At 54.2% G+C, this 23,589-nt stretch overlaps 10 protein-coding genes across 10 annotated transcripts; 5 read left to right on the forward strand and 5 right to left on the reverse strand.

The window, feature by feature from the left end:
- Positions 1–516: 516 nt before the first annotated feature.
- Positions 517–2,248, reverse strand: Z520_11962 (uncharacterized protein; the record flags this gene model as incomplete). Its single annotated transcript, XM_016782449.1, has 2 exons — positions 517–1,972; positions 2,025–2,248. 2 exons carry the CDS (start codon positions 2,246–2,248, stop codon positions 517–519), a joined length of 1,680 nt encoding a protein of 559 aa, XP_016626477.1.
- Positions 2,249–2,875: 627 nt separating this feature from the next.
- Z520_11963 (uncharacterized protein) lies at positions 2,876–4,886 on the reverse strand (the record flags this gene model as incomplete). The annotated part of the gene is made up of 4 exons (XM_016782450.1): positions 2,876–4,327; positions 4,399–4,637; positions 4,693–4,780; positions 4,833–4,886. 4 exons carry the CDS (start codon positions 4,884–4,886, stop codon positions 2,876–2,878), a joined length of 1,833 nt encoding a protein of 610 aa, XP_016626478.1.
- A 339-nt stretch (positions 4,887–5,225) lies between these two features.
- Z520_11964 (uncharacterized protein) lies at positions 5,226–5,832 on the reverse strand (the record flags this gene model as incomplete). Its single annotated transcript, XM_016782451.1, has 2 exons — positions 5,226–5,660; positions 5,728–5,832. The coding sequence occupies 2 exons, from the start codon at positions 5,830–5,832 to the stop codon at positions 5,226–5,228; spliced, it is 540 nt and encodes a 179-aa protein (XP_016626479.1).
- Positions 5,833–6,613: 781 nt separating this feature from the next.
- On the reverse strand, positions 6,614–7,711 carry Z520_11965 (uncharacterized protein; the record flags this gene model as incomplete). Its single annotated transcript, XM_016782452.1, has 1 exon — positions 6,614–7,711. One exon carries the CDS (start codon positions 7,709–7,711, stop codon positions 6,614–6,616), a length of 1,098 nt encoding a protein of 365 aa, XP_016626480.1.
- Positions 7,712–8,084: 373 nt separating this feature from the next.
- Positions 8,085–9,404, reverse strand: Z520_11966 (uncharacterized protein; the record flags this gene model as incomplete). Its single annotated transcript, XM_016782453.1, has 4 exons — positions 8,085–8,303; positions 8,438–8,876; positions 8,961–9,051; positions 9,140–9,404. The coding sequence occupies 4 exons, from the start codon at positions 9,402–9,404 to the stop codon at positions 8,085–8,087; spliced, it is 1,014 nt and encodes a 337-aa protein (XP_016626481.1).
- Positions 9,405–10,209: 805 nt separating this feature from the next.
- Z520_11967 (uncharacterized protein) lies at positions 10,210–12,307 on the forward strand (the record flags this gene model as incomplete). The annotated part of the gene is made up of 5 exons (XM_016782454.1): positions 10,210–10,405; positions 10,468–10,824; positions 10,896–11,209; positions 11,264–11,678; positions 11,772–12,307. The coding sequence occupies 5 exons, from the start codon at positions 10,210–10,212 to the stop codon at positions 12,305–12,307; spliced, it is 1,818 nt and encodes a 605-aa protein (XP_016626482.1).
- A 1,828-nt stretch (positions 12,308–14,135) lies between these two features.
- On the forward strand, positions 14,136–16,074 carry Z520_11968 (uncharacterized protein; the record flags this gene model as incomplete). The annotated part of the gene is made up of 3 exons (XM_016782455.1): positions 14,136–14,216; positions 14,509–15,168; positions 15,265–16,074. 3 exons carry the CDS (start codon positions 14,136–14,138, stop codon positions 16,072–16,074), a joined length of 1,551 nt encoding a protein of 516 aa, XP_016626483.1.
- A 424-nt stretch (positions 16,075–16,498) lies between these two features.
- Z520_11969 (uncharacterized protein) lies at positions 16,499–18,186 on the forward strand (the record flags this gene model as incomplete). Its single annotated transcript, XM_016782456.1, has 6 exons — positions 16,499–16,588; positions 16,665–16,772; positions 16,864–17,073; positions 17,201–17,492; positions 17,549–17,778; positions 17,974–18,186. The coding sequence occupies 6 exons, from the start codon at positions 16,499–16,501 to the stop codon at positions 18,184–18,186; spliced, it is 1,143 nt and encodes a 380-aa protein (XP_016626484.1).
- Positions 18,187–18,634: 448 nt separating this feature from the next.
- On the forward strand, positions 18,635–20,770 carry Z520_11970 (uncharacterized protein; the record flags this gene model as incomplete). Its single annotated transcript, XM_016782457.1, has 1 exon — positions 18,635–20,770. One exon carries the CDS (start codon positions 18,635–18,637, stop codon positions 20,768–20,770), a length of 2,136 nt encoding a protein of 711 aa, XP_016626485.1.
- Positions 20,771–21,844: 1,074 nt separating this feature from the next.
- On the forward strand, positions 21,845–23,494 carry Z520_11971 (uncharacterized protein; the record flags this gene model as incomplete). The annotated part of the gene is made up of 1 exon (XM_016782458.1): positions 21,845–23,494. The coding sequence occupies one exon, from the start codon at positions 21,845–21,847 to the stop codon at positions 23,492–23,494; it is 1,650 nt and encodes a 549-aa protein (XP_016626486.1).
- Positions 23,495–23,589: the final 95 nt, after the last annotated feature.

Consider the following 23,589-nt stretch of genomic DNA (forward strand, 5'->3'; position numbering starts at 1 on the left):
CGCTATCAGGCACGCACTCAAGGCGGAACAAAGCACATGCGAGGACACAGACAGGCAGACAGATTATCGGGAGCTTTTCCACCAGGTCGACAATCCTCGATTGCCAAAGGCGAGAGATTAAGGGTTCCAAGCTGTGCGTTGGGGTTCACAGGGTTTTTTCTTCAAAGTATGGAGTATGCATTGGTGCTGGATCAGAATCGGGAAATTTACAATGACAATGACAATGACAATGGTATGCAAGGGGTGCGGATGGGCTAGGGTGTTACATTATGGTGTCCACGCTGGTACTGGCACTGGCACTGGCACTGGCGATGGGGAACGGCATTGCATACATGACAGAGGATACAGGATATCATCCCGAGGAACAAACTATGGACATTGGCAATGGCGACTTGAGCTAGAAGCGAAGCGAAGCAATGCAATGCAATTCAAGTCAGAGCTGGACATTGAAGGTGTTGATTTCAAACCTGTCAAACCTGTCCATTATCATGAAGGTCGATAGGATAACAAAGAAATTCAGAACCCTCGCCGAGAAATCCTCACTCTGATATCTCTGACAGGTTTCTTCACCCCAGTCCCAGGAATCATAGCCGGTACCTCCCACCTCTCACACCCACCGGCCGCTGGCTTGATATCCCAGAGACCAATGATGGCCGCGCCCAAAACCACAAGTTCCTTCTCGGCAAACGTCCGGCCCTTGCACATGGCAGCCCCGGAACCCCAGGGCCTCAGCGCCTTTCCATACGCCGCGCGCAACTTTCCGGATTCTGGGTCGACTACTTGAAGAAAGCGGTCGGGGATGAAGTCGTTTGGGTCCGCGTACACGGATGGATCTCGCTGGGTGAGCGAGTGCGGTGCCGAGACGAACGTTCCGGGCTGCAGTTCGTGCTGGTACGTCCCGTCGTGGATGGTGATGGGTCGTGCGACGTATCGGATCGACGTTGGTTCGTTGGTCAGGCGGTAGGTTTCGAAAATGCACGCTTTCAAGAGTGCGCAGTCTCTGCCCAGGCCTTGGATGTCGATCGTCGTAATCTCCGGCGTATGGTTATCCGTATCCGGATCCTTCCTAGAAGAGATCTTGACATACGGTGCTATTTCCTCCCGGACCCTGTCGAGAACGCCAGAAGTGGAGTAGACGTACACCAAAAGCCAGAAAAGCACGGGCTGGGTGTTGGCGTTTTGACCCCAGAGGACCCCCAGATCGCCTCCTGCGCGGTCTCGAAACGACCAATTCTGTCGGCTGTAGACGGCATTCCGCCCCAGGGCAACCTCACTGGTATCCGACATGTCCGCGCCAAAGTCAACGGCTTGGCCTCGTTGAAACTGGTCAATGCGTCGATACAAGGCCTCCATCTCTTGAAGCAGCCGCGACCGCGCAGCCACGCCATCCTTGATGACTTTGAAGGGTGTCCAGGATGGAACGCCAATCATTAGTAGGGGAAACAGGTCATTGTCGAATTTCCAGAAGTCGTCCAACAGCCCGGAGCAGCGATCTAAAAAGTCCTGTCCGTAAAGGAGCGGAATGGCAATGCAGGCCCCGAAATCTCGCGACAGACTCTGAAGATCAGCCTCGACCGCCCCTGGCTGACCAGGCAAGTCGGGGGTGATGAGGCGAACATTAGCGGATAATTCCCAGCGCTTCATTTGTGCTGGATTGGACGAGAAGCTGACGAACGAGGATGCTTTCTGGGGAATGCCGCTCTTTTCAAGGGCGGATGTCGCGGCGCTGTCATTGAGAAACATTCGCTCGACAGGAGCGAGAAGGTCTTTCCAAGAGTCTTCGAGTTTCTTCTTCAGCTCGGGCGAGTCGCCTGCTCCGAAGACACGGGTCACCAGGGTGTACTGGACCGGTTCGGCGCTGAGAGTGTGATGCGGCTGCGACATGATGCGGTCAACGTTGGGAAGGTTGGCAAGGACCTGGTGCGTTGCTGTGAGGCCGAAGAGGGAACCATTGCGCCGTCGTATTCCCGAACTAGAGTCGATGTCAGTCTCAATGTTGGCTGCGGCAGCATAATTACACCCACTAGATGCGTTGACCCAGGCCACCCTGGCTGAGGAAATAACTAACAAGAGCGATCTCAATGGCCGCCCAACCCGGGAACAGGCTGTGCTTCTGTTTCTTGAATATTGCTCTGTGGATCAGGCCGGCGATCACCACGACAGCCAACAGCTTGTATACTATTGGCAGACCGGAGTAGGCCAACGACAGACGCTGTGAGAGATCGCTGAGCAGCGATGTCTCAGCCATTGTCGAGTCGCTCACAGTAGCTTGAGAACAGTGAAAGAAAGAGAAACCTTGGAAGCTGGAGTGATGTTGATTGACGTTGGACAAGGCTGTAAGCACCTGGGGGGCCTTACCTCGTACTAACAGCCTCCTGCTTACCCAGGCTAGCCTATACCAGCCGTGCGCCTTGGCTCTGTCCATCTCCTAGATATACTAGGCGGGTAGGTACCTTGGTATTCAAGACCGTTCTTTTTGGGCTGCCGACACTGTTTGTATGTGCGCTGGCTCGTTGGCAACAGCCACACTCCACCAAGGGTAAGAGAACAAGCCTGGAAGGCCGCCACAGGACAAGAGCTGGAGACGAGAGCTGGCTGCTTCAACAACCTAGAAAAGTTATCCTGGCCTTCAGACAGGATAGTCGCTGTGCATGTATGTAGATTGCCGCACAAATGTGTGTGCCATGTAAGATTGGCTGGCAATGCCCGTGAAAGCACAGATTCGGAGCGTATCAACCTCCCCCGTAATTCTGTGAACTGAGCCTCACATGCTCTAACATGGGGATTACCATGTTTTGGCACCGCTCACCTGAGCCAGTTGGCTTTTCGCTTGTCGCCCTACCACCGCCCACCGCAGTGTCAATCTACCCCCTAACTACCGCCCATATGCACCGGCCTCTAGGTCTAGCCCCATCCCCTCTCCCACCTTGTTCACCATCCACCGCCGTTTGAAGCCTTCCCTAGCCAATTCTCTGGTCCTTCTGGCCCAGATCTCACTTCCCACACGACCCCTCACGAACCCTTCCTGAAGGGCCAGTATTGCGGCCTCAATGCCCCGCTCCTCGCACGCAGCATCGTACAATTGGCGGGCCACGACGGTTGGAGCGGTCAGCATTTCGTCGACGTGCGGAATGTCGTTTTTGGCGGCGCGGGCGTGCGCTGACGATATCGCTTGGTCGGCCTTGGTCAATGAAGATTGGAGGAGCGAGATATTGTTAGACACTGTCGCATGCAACGCTTTCAGGTTACTCAATTCGCTGTTCAATGTGCTCGCAGTTGATTGCATTGCAGCATATTGCGAAGCCAACGGGGCCAAAGCTGAGTTGTTCTGGGAGATTTGTTGGTGCAGGGATGTCGTGAGCAGATGGGAAAGATGGCTTAGGAGGGCTTCCTTTTCCGGGTTGACCGGTATAGGAGGCGCGGGAATATTGTGGGATAACCGAGGGTTAGGAGCAGGCAGGGGAATATCAAAGGGGGAGTCGAGAAGATTGGGTGTTGGCGCAGGTTTTGGGGCGGAAGCTTGAGGCGGTGGCTGATATTGCTGCTGAGGTGGTGCGTAGGCCTGTTGCAGAAGTTGCTGAGCATAGTTGGCTGAATACTGTTGCGGCACAGGTCGCCCGGGAGGCTGACCATGGGGGGGTGGTGCTGCTGCTGCTGGCATCTGGCCATATTGATCTGGGGGCGGTGGTCTGGCATGGTCGGAGACTTGCCCTGGACGTTGGCCTGGGGGAGAAGCCATGGAGGGATGGGGCTGAGCGGAAGGATATTGCTGCGGTTGACCCGGAGGAGGTGGTTGAGGTGGGTACGAAGACGGGAGTGGTTCGTACGTAGTTTGCGGATGTTGCTGCTGCTGGTAGGGTGGTTGAGGAGACATGGACTGTCGGAGGCTACTGGAGCGTTGAGGGACAAAATTCGTACCGCTAGAGGGTCGCTGGATATTCCCATTCCCGTGCGGTTGCTGAGATCGTTGGCCTGGGACTTGTGCTTGAGGCGGCAGAGGAGGCGGAGCATCATAACGGCCTGGTCGCGCAGAAGCCGCAGGAAGGCCTGGAATTGCTGGGGCAGGAGTTGGCACGCCTGATTGAGCAAGCTGTTTCGGCGGAGGAGGTGGTGGTGCGGGCGCGCCTGGATACTGCACAGGGGGAGGAGGGCTTGATACCGATACGTTGGAAGACGGCGGTGGTTGCATCTCCCTTGGTAAAGGCGGTACTGGTGGAGGGTTTGGCTGTGTCGGTCCCTGTTGTTGAAGCGATGACCTGGACATGACAGGCGGCTCTTTGGCGAAAATATCGGACAGGATGGACATAAAGTCCAAGATATTCGATCTCTGGGTCATAGTCCGTCAGTCTGAGCTGTTCCAGCAACCCTACTCTTCTGTGATTTAAGATCTGAGCCTACCTCCCAATGTTCTCTCCAACGCGCCAAGTACGGATGATATATCCTCCCATCTCCACCGACATGTTGACCCGGTCTAATCATCATCTCTTCCGTCGGGGTAACATAGCACATGGGTGCCTCGTAAGGGTAGGCATGAGGAATCCATAACACTATGGGAAACCGGTACGTATTTCCTCGAAAGTGGACGGGGATGGTGCCCTTGAATTGCAGGAGGAGCGCAGGTGCTCCATTCTCGAAAGCTGAGCGTTGCTTGTCAGTCTCTTCCTTCTCAGATCTTCGGTATGTCTGACGCACTGTAGACATCTGTCCGAGGAGCAAAGCTCGGATTGTGGGTGAGGACGTGGGCAAGGTCCGAATAGGTGCGATTCGGGTCGCGGTATTCCTGCAAGCTGTCAGCCAAGGTCACTCGGGCGACGGACCCAAAGATATTGTACACGTTTTAACACATCGTAAAGCCAGTTCAGTGTCTTCTGGGGCACGCCAGCCATTGACGGTAACAAATCACTCAAGAAAATGCTTCTAGTTGATTTGGATAGCGGATGCGATTCTGGTGTTGGAGCCTGCGGCGTCTTCTATTGGCCAAGCCGTCTACCAAGATATTACATAAGATATTACATAATGCGGGGAGGTCGTAGAAAAGAATATGCTTCCATATGGGCGCAAATTTGAAGAAGAGAATGACTACCTAGGTATTGATGGAATCTGGATTTGGGGGTATCATAAAGCTAGGACTAATCGTACAACATCATCCGGAAACGCTCATGTGTTGTCCTTCTGGTACAGGATTCACCACCCCATCAGTCATAAGGTGTAGCATCTTGGCCCGCCTACTTCTGAGCGGCAGCCTGCTTGTCGAGGTCCAACTCAACCCCACGCTGTCTGGTCTTTCCTTCGTCATGGATGTCGTTGTACTTTTGTTGTTCGGTGCGGTCACCAGTCAAAGAGGCCACGGCACTGCCGACGGCGCCTTGAGTGCGGTCGCTGATGCCCTTGCCGAGGTCGCTCAGTTGGCCCTTAGCCTCTTGTCCTTGGCCCTGCATATTCTGCTCGCGGCCTGCTTGCTTCCACTCCTCGCTCCCCACAAGATTGCCGATGGTTTCTTTGGCGCTGCCAACGGTTTGGTCCCATTGGCCTTGAGTGCGGTCGGAGCTGTCTTTGGCAGGGGCGCCAGAGGAGCTGATGGTGAAGGGGCCTGCCTTGGCAGCGGTGTGAGAGAGGTCAGACTCGGCTTGGCCCTTGTTCTTGTATTCGTCGGCTTTAGCCTGAGAAGGGGTGTTAGTAGAGGCTACCTAGATACTTGCTTTGAGTGGAGGGGGACTACAAACTCACCTGGTCGCCGGCGCTACCAGTCACGGCAGCAATACCAGACTGGACGTAGCCAGTGGCGGTGTCAACAACCGACTTGAGGGAAGAAGTGTTGTCGTTGGAAGACATGTTGGAAGTGTGTGTTTTGTTTTGGTGTTGGGATGATTTTATCGATAGATTTTTGCTTTTGGGTATTGGTTTGATCCGAGATGGAGAGGTGGAGAGATGGGAAAGAAGAATGAACCAGGATTTGGGCACAATTTATAGACAAAGGCTCGGGATGTGAAGTTTGTTTGTCGCGATGGTGAACCTGGCATGAGCAGGCGCGACACTCACCCAAGGGTGCAGCTTGGTGGAGGGCAAGTGGCATGTGCTTCACCTGCTTTTCGCCCAGTGGCTTTGTGGCCCGCCATCGACGTCATCGGGGGGGCCACCAAAGCATTCCAGGTTGGTTGGAGCCCATGGAGCCCACGGAGCCCACCTGGCGCCTAAACGCCTGGTGCACCGAGGCAGCAGTGGCAGCAGTGGCAGATGGGCGATCGGGCACTTTTCGAGGGAATCGCACAGAATCTGCATCACCACAAACGCGCAATCCCATCTCACCTGGCGAGCTGGGCACTGACGCACAGCCACCCATGACGACTCTGGAATGGTGCATCCCACCCAGATACCACCCAGCGAGCCAGATACCACCTCTCCCCGATCTCAACGTTTGATTCCCCCGATTGCAGTCCAAGCTTCACGAAGATTCCCCCGTGGCAAGGAATGTCGGCTCGATTGGTATCTCCCGGTCGAGATCGTCAGGCACTTGCTGCTGCTGGCCTGGCAAGAAATCTCAGAACCGGCTTCTTCCAGGTCACCCACAGGTTGTCGTCATTCTGTAGCAGCGGTGGGCGATTGCTCCTATGCCTCATCCAAATCTCAACTTGGGACACACAAACACCAGCAGAAACGCCACCACCCACATCGCAAAGATCATGCCGTACAGCTTCAGTCGTCCAAACCACCCTTCTTCCTCGCTCATGCGCTTCAGGAATGCCATGTTCTTGCTCGCGGCCTCCATCCCACTCAGGCTGACATCTAGTCCTTCGATCGCGCGCCCTAGTATGCCCTTGTCTTGTTCCAGAGAGAACTGAAGCTTCCTCTGCTCCTGTTTGAGCTGGGCTGCCATTTTCACCAGAGATGCCGTAATGTCTTCATGCACGCGCGATGAATCCAAGAGCGATCGCTCCGTCCCAGCGAGAGTTGACACACCGCTCGCCTGCCCCTCGGATTTCTTCGTTTCGCCATGTACTTTGCCTCGTTGCCGCAGGCTTGAAGATCCAAATAGTTCTTCTCTCGTATCTTTGTCTTTTTGTATAGCTTCCGCGGGCTGCTCCTCTTCTATGCTTTTGATGGGTTTTCCCTCTGTCAGCGGAGCCTCCTGCGCTCCCTCTTTCGCTGCTGGACCCTCGGTCACTGCGGACTGCGCCTGCGTCTGCGTCTGCATCTGCAGAAAGTCGTAAAGGGTCTCTCCTCCGTCTTCGACAACGGGCGGCTTCCACTCCTCCAGGCCCATCATTTCAACCTCCCTCCCAATCTCCTCTATCCGATCCCTCAGCCTCTTGATGACCGTTCTCTTCTCGGCCAAATCTTTGATAGCCTCATATTTCGCACGTTGCACACGAATGGCCTGCGCCTTTCGCTCTAGTTGTAAAAGGAGCGTGCGAGCGCCCTCGACGTTGTGTAGCCATTTTGTGCGGTGGTATGGTAAGGGAGACCACAGTTCGGCCTGGACCTGCTTTTGCAGCGCGGTCAACTCAGAGGGATTGTGGACATCGGACGAAGAAGAAGGAGAAGGAGTGAGGAGGATCAGTTGTTGGTATCGTGTAAGGGTGCGATGGAGGTTGAGGTAGCTGACTTCATGATGGAAGGGTCGGCTCTGGGCATTGTCTGTTGACGAGTGATCCCGTCTTTGGCCCGCGCCAAATGGGAGTGCGACAGGTCGGAGTGCCGTGGTTAGAGACATGAAGATGACGGTGGTGTAAACGAGTTGACGTTATGGGCTCGTCGCCTGCTAGCGATGGGGTCAAGACAGCAACCAAAAGTCCTGATACCGCTGGTATGTATTTGTTTCCCCAGATCTCGAGTAAATGTGTCCATTTGGGAAAATTAAGCCTGCGGCAGTGGGTTTGGCTCACTTCATGCGCGCCGGGAGCCACCGAGAAGCTACTGCGTAATGCCGACTGGGCATCGCTAGGCCCAATTAGGCTTCTTGATGCCCCGGGCACAAGCGACCTTAGATCTGTCTTGAGATTTCTACCTGCTGCTCCAGCAAGAGGATATTATATATGATTTTTTTATATTTATCCTACATTCCGTCCTATCTCGAATCTCTCCGTTCAATCATATCTATAATTCTGCGGTGCGGTATCGTAGTAGTCGACGTAATGACTCGGCTCCATGGAAAAGTTGTCGCGGTGCTGGTCGAACTCGACGGCGTCGTCGGCGATATAGTTGGCCATGATCTCCATGGGCATTTTGTTGGCTCGGCTCTGAAACCACTCGGCCTGTGAGAGAGGGAGGTTGAGGCGAGTGACGAAGTTGGGGTACCACGGTGCCTGTGGGCGAACATAGTGTCAGGGAGCAGCTCAGACAGTAACACAATTGCAGGGTAACGGAAGAAAGGAACCAAAAGGCCATCATCAAAGCTTCAGGCTCAGGTTTGTGGCTTTTTGGAGAGCAATGCACTTACCATCCAGATCTGAGCCACCATGATCCTATCCTGTTCAGTCGCGTTCGGCATCCCGGCATGCCACGTCCGGAAATCTCTCAACATGACATCCCCTTTCTTCATGGTCGCGCGCACAGGTGGTCTCACGGCTCTCCGTGCCTCGACGGCCTCTTCGAGCACCGGACACGACGGCGTGCCCACCTTTTGTTTCCCAAAGACCGTCTCCGGGGTGGCGATTGTCTGGTCGCGCTCGTCCGTGAAGGCGTGCGAGCCGAGCCAGAACTCGGTCGCGCCGTTTTCGAGCGTGAAGTCGTTGAGAGCCGTGTTGGACACGATGACGAACGGGCATTTCGGGTGGCGGAAGCGGGTGTCCTTGTGGACGGGCTGGCGAAGGCCCCCGGTGCCGGCGAGGGCGTTGTTGCCGGTGGACATGATCCATTTAGGGTTGGCCCCGAGATAGCTGTACACATGTCAGCTCAGCATTCTGGGGCTGTAGAAGAAGGGGAGAGGCTCTGGGATACAAAAGATGGAGAGGAATGCTCACGCGTTCATCACCTGGACCACAAATGGGTTGAAGTGGACGTCTTCAAACAACAACTCTGGCTTTGTGAACGGAGGGGCCTGTAATATATTTGCTGTTCCCTCGAGTCACTCATCAACATCTCTGATCTTCCCCATCGGATCCATATCACGATCCTCTCTGGCCGGTTAATCTGAACTCACATTTCACTCCCTGATTGTACACTTTCGCCCCGGCATGCCTTTCTCTCAAAATCCGGTCCCTGTCACCGCTCATATGCTTGTGCAGGATATCGCAGTGTTCCGGGTCCACGACGCCCTTGAGAACGACCATGCCATCTTGATGGAGTCCTTCAAGGGCCATTTGCAGGGCCGGGGCCGAGTAGGATCCCTTCTTGACATCTTCCGTTGTCAATGGCACGCGACGTGGCCCATCGGCCTTGGGTTCCTTGAGAATGGCGGAGGGCATGGTTGTTGAACTTGAAATGTGATAACAGATATTGGTGTACCCTGGATTCAGAGGTCTGGGTGCTGTGATTACTGCTTTTATTGCCTCTCTCCTGCCCAATTAGTAGTTATAGACGCTCTTTTAAGACTGTCTGTTGTTATTTTGTTTGTAAAATTATAGAGTAAACTGTACCTAGGTAGTCTCCTTTGAACCCAACATCGTCCACCGTTGGGCGAAAACCAAGCTATCCGGAATATCGGGGCGACGTTGAAGATTGGAGCTCGTATCGGTCACCCGGACGGAATAGAATCAAGCAATGCGGGTTGGTATCCACCGTTGATAAGGACACATGGCGATCGACCGCACTAGATGATACGATACCAGGGTGCCGGTGATCGGCTGTAGGAATTAGTGTCTGTGAGAGGCGGTAGACACGAGGTCGAGCCCAGAGTGGGACTTTTACAACTGCGAGTACTTATCTTGTCACACTCCAAATGGATAAACGTATATTGCCGGATACGCATGATAGGCTTGTGACAGCCACACAGGTTGATAGGATTGCCGTGCAGTGGACCTAGCAGACTAGTCTGGATCCTCAAGTCGCATTCCCACGTTGTTGCAATGGACTTGTTGCCACTGTGGGCGAAGAAGCCGTTGAGCAGCTGGAGTCGAGCGATGTTGCGAGTACCGGATGCAGTATATCAAAAGACACAACTCCCACACAACACTCACACCGTGATCCTCTGAGTATCCGTCCTTTCGACATTCTCATCCTCTTTCTTCAGTCTGGTTCGTGGACATCTCCCAAGGAGCAAGATCCAGCAGTATGGAGGCCTCCAACCCAGACAAACCCCGGATCACCGGCATCAATGCCTTTCGTCCCAAGAACCTGCTTGCCTCGTTCCGCATCAAGAAGGCCAACTTCAAACGTGGAATTCAGAGCAAGGAGAACTTCAAGCAATACCTCCGGACCCCAGGTTCGAATGCGGATCCCACAGGGTCATATTCCTGGATCAACGATGGTACAGCTCCCCTTCCATTGCTCTCTCTATCTGTCCTACGGCTAACAAACTGTCGACGGTAGACCTCCTTCCAACTCCTCCTGAGGCTCGAACATGGGCGTGGTGGAACTACTTCTTCTTCTACTTCTCGCTGTCAATGGACAACTGGACGCTGGGCTCGGTCATGATCGGCTGCGGCCTGAATTGGTGGCAGTCCATCCTGATTGTCTTCTTCAGCCAGGTGGTGAGTTCTGTGGCCATGGCCATCAACTCGCGGTCTGGAGAAGTCTACCATGTCGGATATCCCATCATTTCTCGCGCCGTGTTTGGCACATGGGGCGCCTACTACGTCGTCTTTGCGCGTGCTGTGTTGGCTATCGTCTACTACGCTATCAAGCTGTACATTGGATCTTCTTTTGTGGTGAACATGTTGACAGCCGGTAAGTCAGTCATTGTTTGGCGTGCAAGGAGAACCACCCTAGATTGAGGTCGTTGCTAACACTGAACACAGTATTTGGCAACTCGTACCGCAACCTACACAACTCCATCCCGGCATCCGTGGGCATGTCCTCAGCCCAATTCATCGCCTTCTTCCTCTACTGGCTCATCCACATCCCATTCACCCTTCTCCGACCTTATCAGTTGCGCTGGGTCTTCACGCTCAAGATGTGCACGGTCGTGCCGGCCTGCTTTGGCTTGTTCATCTTCTGCATGGCCAACACCAAGGGTAACATCGGCGGAGGCATCCCTGGGGCTCCAGCTTCGACATCGACCAGCTTCGCCTGGTTCGTGGTTTACGCCTTCAACAGCGGTCTGGGCAATACTGTAAGTTCCTATCCCATTGGTGATAAAACAGAGAGTAGACTGACCATTTACGAGGCCAACATCATCACGAACCAACCCGATTTCAGCCGTTGGGCCAAATACAAGTACGCCTCGGTCTGGCCGCAGCTGATCGCCAACCCGATCAGCGTGACCATCTCGGCCTCGCTGGGCATCCTGGCGACGTCGGCCATCAACCACTCGTGGGGTCTCGAGCTGTGGAATCCGTGGGATTTGTTGGATGCCATTATGCAGCGATACGACACTTCGGCGGTCCGGTTTGCCGTGTTTTTGTGCGCCAGCTTCTGGGCCTTGTTGATCCTGGGCACGAATATCGCGGCCAACATGATTCCCTTTGGCGCGGACAGCACATTGCTTCTGCCGCGGTACATCAACATGACTCGCGGGCAGTTCTTGGGGCTGTGCCTGGCCTGGGCTGTTAATCCATGGCAAATTCTTCGATCGGCAACAGGTAAGAACTTCCCACTTTCTTTGAGGGAAAAAAAAGAGGCTGTCATATCTCGCTTTACGAATGTCGTCAATTAAAATACTGACAATTCTCCAGTCTTCCTCAACTTCCTCGGTGGCTACATCATCTTCATGGCCTCGGCCGTCGGCATCATGATCGCCGACTACTTCATCATGACCAAGGGCAACATCTTCCTGCAGCACCTGTACGACGGCAACCGCACCAACCCGCACTACTACTACCACCGCGGCTGGAACATTCAGGCGTATATCGCGTACATTGTCGGCGTGGTCATCCCCTTTCCCGGATTCTGCGGTTCCCTGGGCGCCAATGTCTCCGAGACGGCCATGAACATCGGCCATCTGGGCTGGTGTCTGTCGTTTGTCGTGTCCATCGCCGTCTACGTGCCCCTGTGCTATTTCTGGCCGACCAAGAACCAGAAGCTGATCAAGCAGATGGGGCTCAAGTTCGAAGAGACTGCGCAAGAAGAGTTCAAACCGGCAGATCTCCCCAACTTCAGTTCGGCGATCATTCACGGGCGCGAGGTCGTGCATGGGGAGGCCGCGGATGTCGAGTCGGCGACGGAGAAGGACGTCGGACAGAGTACCGTCGTGGCGTCCAAATTGGAATGATTGCTATATTACACTATACCATCCGAGTAGATTTGATGTACATGAAAGAGAGGGGAAGAGATTGACGAGAATAGGCAATATTGCTGTTTATCCGAGCATAGGATTAGTGAGTGGTGATAAGTGAGATGACATATACGAGTGAAACCCATTTATCAATTCTTTTGGTCTTGACTCTCCTCCCTATTACTTTCATCGAAGCTGAAGCCCTATATAGCAAGGGCTTGAGAAGGCTACAGCAAAAGGCTCAAAATCTTGGATATTGACATTATTATACCACATACTGTCCGATATTCAAAACTGTGCACAAAACCCAGCACTGGGCCATTTTTTGGTATATCCTCCACCTTAACTCGGTTGACTAGTGAGTATTAATAGTGACAGTGACAGTGCAGGAAAAGGAGGGGGGGGGGAAGACAGGGGAGGTGAGAAAAAGTTGCCATACACCTTCTACACACTGTAGATTCCACCAAGCAACCGTCCACATGTGCAGCGCCTCATTGAATTAACCACGCGTAGACGCTAGATCTCCAGATCTCTGCCTCCTCTCCTTCACGGTGCTTGTCAGCCAACACACCCAGGTGGTAGGTACACCAAGGTCCATCGAGGTTCTATCTTCCTTTTGCATCCATTGGAGGCCTTTCTTCTTGGCATTGGGTAAGTCTACATACTCGTATAAGGTCATCCAAAGGGTAAGCTAGTTGAGAACTTAATACGAGAAGATTCGGGTAGGTACCCAGATAGGATCAGTTAAAGGTTTTAGTTAAAAAGGCACCCCAGCTTCAATGCCAATGCCAAAGGCGCTATATGGACGGAAGGGGAGATATAAAAGGAGTCTAGCCTCGTTATCCTTGCCCGCCTGCCAAAAAGAAACTTCCTATCCGGCACTTCGCTCATGTCCGAACCTCCTATCTACAACCACGGTCTCCTAGCCTTCCCGTCTCCAACTCCGCCATTTATCCCCTGTCAAAAACGACTCCCCGGATTTCAGCTCGTTGGTTTCTCTTTGCCGCCCTATCCCTGTCTCTCATGCTGGTGGAGGATTCGGAGGCATCCTTCGAATGATGATAGGCACGAAGGCTGAAAGACGATGGTGATCACCACCACTAGGTATCTGCGACCTTCTAGCCGGCCCTGAATCGACCAAGTCCATCCATCCCACCCGGACACTCTGGATCATCAAGACTTTTCATGTGGCCTTTTTTTTTACCGGATAACAGATGTACCGACATGGACTACCAGATACATCGCCGGTCTGTGGTGGTCCCGAGCTGCCTCGTATCTGCCTCTCTCGTCTCGTTCCCAGTTCTCGTCCAGGCCCCGATCCAGGCTACGGCAGATGTCGTCTCCACGCCCTCTTCAAGCTAGAGTCTTCTCTATGGTTGGAGCCTCTTGCTTCGCCTGTCCACTGTTCTCGGCTTTTCCGGTCAAGTCCTCGTTGGTAGATCTCTCAGGTCTCACAGGGTCGCTTTTCATACAGACAGACATGACCCACCTCGCGCCCTTGTTGTTGATTTCCAGCCCCATCATCTTTTGAGGCCCATAGATACGTCTTCAACAAGTCCGGACTGTTTGTCTCGGGCCTAGGCGCGTCTTCAGCTTCAGACAAGGGACGGGAAAAGGGGTCCATTGATTCGGCAGCTCGTGCTAGAGTCCCAAACCTCCAGGGAAGGGGGATAACATCGGGAAGCTTGGCCCTATGGGTCTGGTTGTTGGGAATTTCGTAAACAAAACTTTGCACGATTCTTGCATTTACTTCATATTGACTTTTCTGCGGTTGAAAGCTAGATCTCAGCGTACTCTGGGGTGCGCAAGATCGAGAGAAAAAGATATGGAATTCGACCTGATTGTGCGCAACGGCAACGTCGTGACAGCCTCGGATATTTGGTATAACTGCGATATTGGAGTCAAGGTGAGTAAAACGGTCAACCAGACTGGTAGCAGAAAATAAAATGAAAAACTATTCCTTCGATTGCCTGCCCCCGTTGGTTGCGAGTATACAACACTGAGACAGGCTGGTCAAGAGTGGGAAGAGAAGAAGAGAGAAAAAAGAAGGCGAAGAACTCGAGTGAAAGAAGAAAATCATTCTACAACCACCTCTTCCTTCCCAATCCGGACCACTCAGTTTTTCCCTCTGGTGGCTTTCCTCTACCCTTTGGATATACCTTTAATATGTGCAAGACTAACACCTCTGTGCGCATTAGGATGGCACCATCGTCGCCGTGGCTCGCAACCTGCCGGTCCGCAATGGCGACCAAGTCTCGATCCTCGACGCCGAGGGCGCCTACATCACGCCGGGCGGCATCGACACGCACGTTCACCTGAGCCAACTGTACGAGGCGTCGGTGGACAGTCTGATGCGCACGCAAATCACCAACGGCAAGATCCCCGATCTGGCAAACTACACCAACGACACATACGACACGGGCACTCGCAGCGCCGTGGCGGGGGGCACCACGACCGTCATCACATTTGCGAGCCAGCTGCGCAACGATGAGAGTCTGGTGCCGGTGCTGGAGGAATACTCCAAACTCGCCGATGGCCAGTCGTACTGCGACTACGGGTTCCATATGATTCTGTCAAACCCCACAAAACACATCCTCGAGGTCGATCTGCCCATGATGGTCGAGCGGTACGGCATCACCAGCGTCAAGATCTACATGACCTACAAGGCCTTTCAGCTGCGGGACTATGAGATTCTCGACGTCATGCACGCGGCGCGGCGGTTGGGCATTACAACCATGGTGCATGCTGAGAATGCCGATGTCATTGATTGGATGACGGAGCATTTGGAGGAGCAGGGCATGACAGCGCCCTATCATCATGGGACGTCGAGGCCGCCGATTGTCGAGGCTGAGGCTACGGTAAGTCATTCTCACCAATCCTATGGAATGTGGAATGCGGAAATGCAGGAAAAAGAGGGTGCTAGACGGACGGCTGACGCCTTTTGTGTCTGTTAGAATCGGGCCATTGTCCTGGCCGAGCTCATGGACACGCCCATCCTCCTCGTCCACATCTCAGGCGGACATGCCACCCGGGTCATTCGCGACGCCCAGACCCGCCTCCTGCCCGTCCACGGCGAAACCTGTCCACAGTATCTCTTCCTCCTGGCTGACAGTATGAAAAAGGAAGGCTTCGAGGGCGCCAAGTGCGTCTGCTCGCCGCCAATCCGCGAAGAGCCGGCCGACCAGGATGCCATCTGGACGGGGATCAAGAACGGTACCTTCACCACATTGTCGTCAGACCACGCGCCCATCAAGTTCGACCACCCGCAAGGCAAATTGCGCGGTCTGGCCCACGGCGGGGGCGAACAGGGCAAGTTCCAGTACATCCCTAACGGGCTGCCAGGGGTCGAGACACGAGTGCCGCTGCTGTGGTCCGGCGGCGTCCTCACTGGACGAATCACGCCCCAGAAGTTTGTTGAAGTCACGGCAACGAATCCGGCCAAGCTGTACGGCTTGACCAACAAAGGGACAATTGGTCCAGGGTTTGACGCAGACTTAACCATCTGGTATCCTCAGGACAAGTTCAAGCCGTTCAAATTGACCAACGACATGTTGCACCATGCTATTGACTATACTCCTTTTGAAGGCATCGAGTTTAAGAATTGGCCTAGGTACACGCTGGTCAGAGGCACAGTCGTCTTCAAGGAGGGCGAGGTCGTCGGCAAGTTGGGCTATGGAAAGTATCAGCGCAGGACCAAGAGTACCCTGAGCGGCCCGCGAAACGAGTTTCTGAGCGAGTGGCGGCCGAAGTATCCTATGAATTAGCGCCAGACAATGGAATAGACATGTAGAAAATATCAAAAGACCGTAATTTGGCATCACAATGCATCTCACTCCACTTAGACTCATACTGATAGTGGTAAGACTGGAGTCCTGCCGAGATTCCGGGATCGGATTTGACCGTTCCGCGCAATCAACGGATGATGGATTCATTCCGATCAGTAGTGCTCCTATCAGGCGCGGGTCATGAACAGAGGTGAAAGGCCCACCAAAAGCTACCTTCAGCAGGACTCTCGTGGGGAGGGCTTGGTACAGCCATTTGGAGACCATTCGGGAAGGCGTTAGCGGTCAATGAACCATCCCAACCATTGTAGACTCGTTCATCTCAAGCAGAGACTCTTTACCAGGCATCAAGTGTGAGCCGACAACGACAACCATTCAAGCAAAGCATTGGAGGCCAGCGGCCAACATGGTGCTCAAGTCGTGGCTCGATGTACCTGAGGATCACGACTTTTCGATTGAAAATCTGCCTTTTGGGATCTTTTCAACAGCTGATAATGTAGGTTGAGAGCAATGCTAATGTCCTAATGATGCCTTACTTTTTGTGAGAGGTATAGTGGTCTGACAGGGGACAGGTGACGCCGCGGCCTGGCATCGCAATTGGGAGATTTATAGTCGACCTGGCAGCATTGGTCGACACAGAGGCATTCTCAATGTACTGTACCTGTCAATTCCCATATGCGGTGTTGAAAGAGGTATGAAGCACGTTTGCACAAGTTCTCCTTGCATTTTGTGCGAACTGGAAAACAAGAGTCGTCTTTCTGACTTGGCCAGACCGCCTTGAATTCCTTTGCGGCGCTTGGTCGCGAAACGGTCAACGCGGTGCGGATGTTCGTAAAGTATCTCCTCGTGGAAATGACCCCAATCATGAGGGACAATAGAGAGCTCCGGCAGAAGTGCATCGTCGACACTGCCGCGGTCAAGGTTGAGATGCATTTGCCCATGAAGATTGGGGATTTCACCGATTTTCTAAATTCTCGGACGGTGAGTAGTAAAGATGTTCTGTCCTGATGTTGTAGGGGCAAATCTGTAGCCAATCGGAAGTAAAGCTGACAGTCCAAGCATGCAAAAAATACCCATTCAACAAGCAGCACGCCAGTAAACATGTTAGTGGACAAACCCTGGCTTGACGACACTGCCTCATCTTGGATTCAGGTTCAATCCCCCTCGTGCGTTTACTGCTCGCGTGTCAAGTCTTGTGACTTCGGGAACCCCGATCGTGCGACCGCTGGGACATTTGATCGACTCGAATGGTAAAGCATACGTTGGGCCGTCACAACAGATGGACGTCGAGATGGAGTTTGCTTTCTTCATTGGGGAAGGAATCAAGCGCTTCGACCGGGTAACGATTGACGAGGCCGAGAACCACATATTCGGGGTGGTGCTCCTCAACGACTGGTCAAGTGCGCCTGTCTCTTATCGGCCTTTCGTGTGTCATGCTGATGATCTCAATCTCCAGCCCGGGATGTCCAGGCTCCCGAAGACCATCCGTTTGCTGCCTTCAATGCCAAATCCTTCGCCTCGACCATCAGTCCCTGGGTCGTGTCGATTGACGCCTTGGAGCCTTTCCGCACAAAGACCCAGCCTCAGGAGCCATCAGATCTCTTGCCGTATCTGACCGACAAGAAGGAGCTCGGGACCTTTGACATCTCCATCCACATGGAGTGGAAGCTTTTCTCCGAGGGAGAAGTATTCAACACCTCCACAAGCAATTTGACCAATGCGTACTGGAGCTTTGCACAGATGTTGACCCACCACGCATTTGGGGGCTGCGAAATGAGAACAGGAGACTTGATTGGAACTGGTACAATTACTGGAGAGGCAAGTTTCTGACAATGTCGCTCGAATTTCAATGTTGTTCACGCGGCCTGACTTGTGAACTAGGATGCGGAATCGATTTGTTCTCTGGTCGAACGTACACGGAATGGAACAAAAGAGATTGAAACACCTGGGGGGAACAAGAGATTGTATGTTCAAGACGGAGACGAGGTCATCTTTACGGGCTGGGCGGGTGACAAGGGCGATCCAACGCAGGCGATGAGGAGGGTCGGTTTCGGGACCTGCGAGGGAGTCATTGTCCCAGCGAAGCCGTTGTAGATGTGGGAGACATACCTAGGTAGTGAGAGGGCAAGGGGGATAACGAGGGTCAGTGTCGAAGAGAGGGTACAGAAGGAGAAGAGGGAGAAGAGGGAGACGGTGTCTGCAGCTGATATTGAGCTAGCCGTAAATGTGATATTCGGGTCATTCATGTCATTAGTGTCATTACATTCCTTGGCAACCCTGACACGTGCTGGTCTCTCTCTTCGCTTATGTGATTGGCCGAAGCAACCTCGAGCCAATTCATCACGATAAGGAACCACGGCCACAACTCGAACTCTCGAACCTTGACTCTTCATTCGACTCTACCTAATCACTCCCCTGCCTCGTGTTGCCCGGACCCTCGCTCGCATCTCTACATCCTCGCTCTGGGACTACTGCAATGTACGACTCCTTCGTCCCATCGCTGTAGCTATGCTGTGCTCGAAAAGCGCACCCACCGGACATGATGTTCTCCGCCGCCTTTCAATCAGCATCTCCCCAGTTTCATGAGCCTCCGGCTCCACTCGCCGCCCCCGCAAGGCTCCAACAACGCCCTCGCACTCGACGGTCGTGTGACTTTTGTCGGTCACGCAAGAGTGCTTGTCGCCTCGACCAAGGACCTCCATGCTACGCCTGCCGTCTGTACGCTCGGGAATGTATCATCAGCGAGAGACCGCCACGCAAGAGGCAAAAGTCGACGAGTGAAGTCGGGAGAACCACTGTAGGCTCAGCCACCACTCACGACACGGGTGCTGCCAGACCGGCACACATTGATGTGTCCAGATCATCGAACTGGACGCAGGGAACCCAGGCCGCTGTATCTGCTAACAATGACGTGGATCTCGCCGTGCTCTCTCCTCAGTCTAATGGAAGCTCGCAGCAGATGTCGCCCATGCAGGGAGCAGGCTCCGTAACCTCGCAGGTTTCGGTCGAGTCAGGTCGGCCGACGACAAGACAGACCTTGGTAGGACGAGAACACGATGCGCTGACTGAGTCATTGGACGCATGGCCGACCAAAACCACCTTCCTCCTGGGAGATACTGGCGAGTCGGACCCCTATTTACTGCGGCACTTTTCCACCGAGTATCTCGACTCATCGGTGGATGACATTGCCAAGGTGACACCCCGACATATGCTACGTACATCCGACCCGGACGTCATGCACAGTCAAGGAAAGCCCTTGATCCTATCAATCGCCGACCATTCGCTCTACGACCGAGGAGAACCGCGACTGGACCAAGAAGTCCTTGACCAAGCGGCCGAAGAAGTCTCCCAGATGGTATCGGATGAGACGGGTGTCCGACTGGTCAAACTCTTCTTTCGATACATCTACCCGTATTTCCCAATCTTGTCAAAGACACGTCTTCTGTACCCTTTGGCCGAGTTGCCCTCACGACTCAAAACTCTCCCTCTATCTCTCAAAGCGGCCATCTACGCATCTGCTCTGGCCTTCTTCACGTACGACGACGTGCTGGCCACCACAATTGTCCACTCACCTCCGTCGAGCCAGAGATTATATCGCATCGCCTGGGTCGCTGTGACACACGAAGTCCACACTCCTCACCTCTCCACTCTGCAATCCTGCCTCCTGCTTCTGCAGCGTGTCAACGACGACCGATATGTAATGGACACGGTGTTTCGGTGGAGTTTGCTCGGGTGGACCGTGGCTCTGGCGCAGACTTTTGGCTTGTCCACCGACTGCCTCGACTGGACGGGGCTTCCAGAGTGGGAGAAGAGGCTGCGCCGGCGTCTTTGGTGGGCGATATTCGTCATGGATAAATGGGCATTCATGTCGGCCGGGTTGACGAGTCACATCCACGACGACAACTACGACGTCAAGCCTCTCACCGCGACTGACTTTATCTATGCTGGCGAGACAGAGTCATCTCGACAACAGCAACACAACGGCAGTGTTGAGGCCGCCGTCGAACCTCCCTTATCGCACTTTTATCACCTAACCCGCCTTACGGCAATTCTCAGCGACATCCAAACCGCTTTCTTCACCATTGCCGCCTCGAAACGCACCGAACGCGACTTTAAGCTCTCGATCGACCTAGCCAAGCCTATTCGGCGCCGCCTCAAAGAATGGAAAACCTCATACGACACATATCTCAACACCCGCCCTGCCATGGGTTCCCGCTCGTCCGGTCTCGACGGCGACGCATCCCTGGGCCTCAGCTACCTGGTCACTAACATCATCCTCTTCCGCGCGCTCCTGCGCCCAATAGAATCCAACCTCTCCTCATCATCCAGTCCCTCGTCGTCCTCCGAAGCCGGTCGTGACGCCGTCCGTATCGGCGCAAAGACATGCTGCATTGAAGCCGTCGAGTTCGTCGAGTCCCTGCGCCGCAACGTCTGGGACGCCTTTTGGCACTCGTGGTCCCGTGCCGGGTTCGCCATGATTTCGTCGATGATGATCCGGCTGTTGATCACGAGCGAGGACTCGGTCGAGGTCGACGACATCAACGCGCTCATACGGCGGTGGCGCTGGGCCCTGCGCACGGGCGGGGGTAGTGCGGGGAATGTCTTGATGAGTTTGGCCCTGTTGAGGCTCGATCGGTCGCTGGTCACGAGGGGGATTCATGAGAGTGATGAGGAGTGATACATTCGGCCACTCAACTAGATATCGAGGACGAGTGGGTATATAATTACAATAATGGATGAGGAAGAAGCCTTGTCCTTTTTTGTACATCCCGGCTTTCGATTTTTCACCTACCGAGGAGCCGGAAGAAGGAAAGAGATGGTATTCACCATTTCGTTAGAGCCATGAACATGAATATAACGATTGATTCTCATAACATATACCACCGGGGTAATAAAAAGCTCAGATTCCGGCTCGAAGCCCAGCCGGGGGAAGGTGGTTATTGCCTTCAATTGCCACTGTGGGTCGATTTCTTGTGTATCCTCGTCGTCCCTTCGCGCTTAGGCCAGACCGTTACAGCCCGTTGCAAACCTGGACCTTGACTATAAATACCTGGTCCTCTTGACACCTTCTCATCGTTTCCGGTCGTCTTCGCCCATGTTGTGTGAGTTTTCTGACACTTGTCTGTCTGTCTGTGTGTCCGTGGCGCCCTAGCATGGGTTTCAAGCCAGGGGCGCCATCTCAATTCTGTAATTAGCCGCCGACCGTCTGCGGAGTAAAATTGGCGCCCACACAGTGCGCGTGATGCTGCAGTGCTGCTAATTAGCAACCAGGACTTGAAATATTATTACACCCGTCCTCTGAGAAGGTCTGTCGAAAGACGAGAGGACTATCGCGAACGGCGGTACAAATACCGAGACGATTGGCATGGACAGATACTATGTACCTAGGTATGTACCGTCGCGTTACTCAATGTTCCAAGATATGGTGGCTGGCGCCCTCCCCCGGAAAGTCCTGCAGGGGGCCGTTTCGGTTTTCCTGAGAACCGGCTATGATGAGACACAGGCATGGTCACCCGTGGTCGTTTTTCAGGCCAGGGCAATCCCCTGGTCCACGGCGAGGCAGATTCGGTGGGATAATTGCCGTGGCCGGTCGCGTGGTAAACACCCAGACGGTTCTTCTCTTAAGATGGGCTGTGCATAGGCACAGGTGAGTAGGCAGACACGACAGATCCATATATGCGCTTCTCAATTCAACAGCAGGTGTGCCTTCATCCTTCTCGCATTCAGTACAACATATATCTTGATCGCTTGAATGTCGCCGCATAATAACAACAACATCACCACCACCAAAACACTCCCCAAATTGCCCTGGGACAAGTCGCCTTTGCTTTCAATCAAAGATGCAGAACAAGCTCAGGCCACAACTCGCCGCCGCCGTAGCAGTCCGCGCCTCCCATCCAAGGACGTCTACCTCAGCCTGACGATGCTGCTGTGCCTGAACCTCGCCCTCCTAACGGTCTTCTACACTCCCTTCGCCATCTACCTGGGCCAGATCAACCAGCTGGTGCTGATCGGGTTTCTCGTGGCTGTCATGGGCATGTGTCTTCAAGGCCAGGTCATTCGCACGGCGCTGATGGCATGCGGGAAGCAGCGCTGGGGCACCACGCTGCAGGACCTGGATGCCCTGATGCGCAAGGACCCCTTTGCCGACCACGTCTACTGGGCGTACCGGCTATTGTTGGTGGTTATATTTGGACTGCCGCTGGGGCTGAGTGTCGGCTACAAACAATTCATCGGCGGGAGCAGCACGATCCTGGTGCACGAGGGTCCCGGGTTCTTCGGCTTCGCGGCGCCTCCTGGGATGCAGCGCATCGGGGATGGCCTCTCGCTGCTGGCCCAGGTCTACGTGCCGTTCTGGACCGATCCCGGGCTGAATCGAACGTACGGCTTCAACGTCTTCATCGCGGGCGACAACAAGACGGCCGCAATCGTGGACTCGCCGTTCCCTTCCTACCTGACCGAGATCCAGGGCAGGCTCAAGGACGGCGAGACGCTGACAATGTCGACAACAGTCAACGCCACCGTGTCGGAGGTGAATGAGATTTCCGACGACGACAGGAATAGCGTGGATTTCTGGAACGACGTCGCCGAGCAGTTCGGCCACGACTATACCATTAACGGTGGCAATGTGCGTGGTGCGAACAATGCCCTCTGGGCCGGCATGAGCGGCAGCTTCCTGACCAATTTCACCACGATGTACTTCTCGGCCTGGAACACCACGAGCAACGAGACCTTCGAGTCTGAAGCCATTCGGACCGTGCAGTCCCGGCGCATCGCCAACGTGACGTGGGTCGTTTCTCCCTCCAACATTACGCTGGTTGCGGCAAAGCTCGTCGAGACAGACACGGTCGTGAACCAGACGGTGCTCCAAGACAGCGCCATTGGCCTCCAAGAGACATTCAGCAACTTCCTCGGCGAGTACGACTGGCACAACCGGGCGGGAGCCTTCGACTACCCTTACCCGATCTCTTCGGACAGCAGTCCCGTGTTCGCGCAGCCCGTCAACACCGTGCCGGCTCTGGCGGCGGCAATGGCGTGGGCGCGCACATCCAGCCTCGACACCATCGTCCGGCCGCAAGGAATCCAGAGCGCAGAACTCCGAACATTGACCGGCTACGACAAGGACGCTGCGGACATCGTTACCGTCAAGACTGTGCCGACGCTGAGACGAGCTCCGCTGCTGATCCTGCTATTGGCGGTGAACCCGCTCCTCTCGTTCATCTGTGTGGCCATCAAGGGTTTTCTGCTCCATAACAGTCCCGTCCGAGACGGTTTCAGTAGCATCTCTTTGCTGGCGGCTTCCAGGGAGGCAGATTTCATCTCTGTAAAAGACGCCGACAACCTCGCCAGCGGTCGACTGAAGCGGCCTGTCGTTGTGAATTTCGCGGCGGAGCGGGGCTGAAAAATCTGGACGGCTAGGCCCCAGGATGTCTCCAACTTTGTACAAAAGGCAAATGATATATGATGTCGTATAATCAAACGTGACTGCAGATGCGT

Source organism: Fonsecaea multimorphosa (assembly GCF_000836435.1).
Source record: "Fonsecaea multimorphosa CBS 102226 unplaced genomic scaffold supercont1.45, whole genome shotgun sequence".
NCBI lineage: Eukaryota > Fungi > Ascomycota > Eurotiomycetes > Chaetothyriales > Herpotrichiellaceae > Fonsecaea > Fonsecaea multimorphosa.